A 2,033-nucleotide genomic window follows, 5' to 3' on the forward strand; every position below is an offset into this window, starting at 1 on the left:
TGTATAAGAGACAGGTGTAGGAGCATGGGATCTTTAAAATAAACAGCTAAGGGGCTGGGGATGTGGCTCAAGCGGTAGCGCGCTCGCCTGGCATGCGTGCGGCCCGGGTTCGATACTCAGCACCACATACAAACAAAGATGTTGTGTCCGCCGAAAAACTAAAAAATAAATATTAAAATTCTCTCTCTCTCTCCCTCTCTCTCACTCTCTCTTTAAAAAAAAAAAAAAAAATTCAATTTATTTGATCCAGTAATCACCACCACTTCTATATTTATCTTACAGAAAAAAAAATTTACCTCTCCACACATAGATTAATGCACATGGATTCACTGTCTTTAGGAAGAGTAAAAAACTGGAAATGAACATGTCCAAATTATAAAGAATTGTTTAAGTGATTGTAACAATCTCTATGAAAGAATGTCATACAGCAATTTAAAGCAGTTTTCTTAAAAAACGTTTAAGGATGTGAAAAAATCCTTACAATATATTAAGTGAAAAAGCAGAATGTTAATATAAACATCTGTGTTCATACGGAAAAAAAGGTCCAGATGATACCTAGTAGGATTACGGGTCAATAAAAAGTTAATTGTCCATTTCATATCTTTCTTGATTTTTTTAAACTTCCTCTCATAAACACAAATTATTTTTATAATAAAATGATAATCTTATTATCTTGAGGCTCATAAGATAACACTCTAGAGGCCAGGACGTTATTGAATCTTTTAGGCCTAAGGCCATGAACATAAAAGAGAAGCTGGTCAAGTGGGATTTCAGAGGAAGAGACAAATTTGCTCAATTGGCATTTTTCACTATGAAGAACATTAGTCCTAGTTGATTACTTATGTGGAGAATTGAACAAAATTAAAAATTCACTTCCTTAGTTGAACTGGCCACATTATAAGTACTTTATAGTCACAGGTGCTAAGGCATCCCCTCTGGGATGAGGCAGGTTATGGAATATTTCCTTCACTACAGAAAGTTTCACAGGACAGCACTGCCCTAAACATGCAGTCTCAGGACTTTTTTTGTCCTTTGTGCTCCAGCCACAAGTGTGAGCTGGAGCCTCTTGAGGACAGAGACCATCTCTGTGTGGCTCTCCCAATCCAGTGGGGGAGATCCCTATACACAACCAACCTGGGAGTGCAGACAGGCAGGAAGGCACTTGGTGGACACAGCACAGAGCTGGGTCAGGGGTTCAGGGAAGACAGGAGGAGTAGGTGCTATCCAAATAGGGAAGGATACTTGTGCATGCAGGGCGAGGAGCATGAAAGTAATAAAGGTACTGATGACAAACAGCCAGCGCAGGGGGAAACCCCTAGCCCAACAGCATTTGCTCCTTCCTCACACAGTAAAGGCCGCAGTGGGCCAGGACTGAGCAGAGACCAGGACAGCTATGGTCCCTGCCCTCACCACGCTTACAGTCTCATCAGAACTGTGGGTGCACTGCGGGTAGGTGAGGTATGCCAAAGACTGAGGATGGAGAATTTCCCAATCAAGGCCCTTCAACCTATATTAAGGATCCTGTTTGGTTTGCTCTGTATCCTAGCAAGAGAACCCTGTTTTCTGCCTCAGTGGGGGCAGGAGGGCCCCATCCTTGGGCTTCTCTTGGTCCCCACCTGTTAGTCCCCACCCATGCCAGGGCTATGGAGAGCTCCTCTGAACGGCAGGCAGCACAGGGCAGGAGACTCAGTCTTAGGAAATCTCTCCAGAGGCTAGGTGGGCTGTGAGTTTAAGAAGTGTGAGAATAATGACAGAAATCTGGTTGGGGGGACACCGGAGTCCTCCAGGAGGAGATCGATTCTGAAAAAATACAGGAGACCTGAGTGACCTGGAAGCAGGAGAACCCACTCCAATTTACAGAAATGCTAGAGACAGGAGTCTAGCAAGGTGGAGGGAGGGGCACCAGCCGCTGCGGGGAGGGTGTGTCCGGAGGCCCTGTCGCACGCAGGGCGGCCCTGGTCTCTTGGGAGAGCACCCCTGGTAAGGCGGATGGAGGCCTGGAGGGGCGCAGGCGACCCTGAGTAGAGGAAGGA

At 45.5% G+C, this 2,033-nt stretch overlaps 1 protein-coding gene across 1 annotated transcript in view; it reads left to right on the plus strand.

Moving 5' to 3' along the window:
- Positions 1-1,393: 1,393 nt before the first annotated feature.
- LOC107152182 (translation initiation factor IF-2-like) overlaps positions 1,394-2,033 on the plus strand; it is a 3,935-nt gene continuing 3,295 nt past the window's right edge. Inside the window, exon 1 of the mRNA XM_015497721.2 lies at positions 1,394-1,449. Coding sequence (XP_015353207.1) covers positions 1,394-1,449 — 56 coding nt within the window. The remainder of the gene's footprint in view (positions 1,450-2,033) is intronic.

Source organism: Marmota marmota, unplaced genomic scaffold (assembly GCF_001458135.2).
Source record: "Marmota marmota marmota unplaced genomic scaffold, marMar, whole genome shotgun sequence".
In the NCBI taxonomy this organism is placed as follows: Eukaryota; Metazoa; Chordata; class Mammalia; order Rodentia; family Sciuridae; genus Marmota; species Marmota marmota.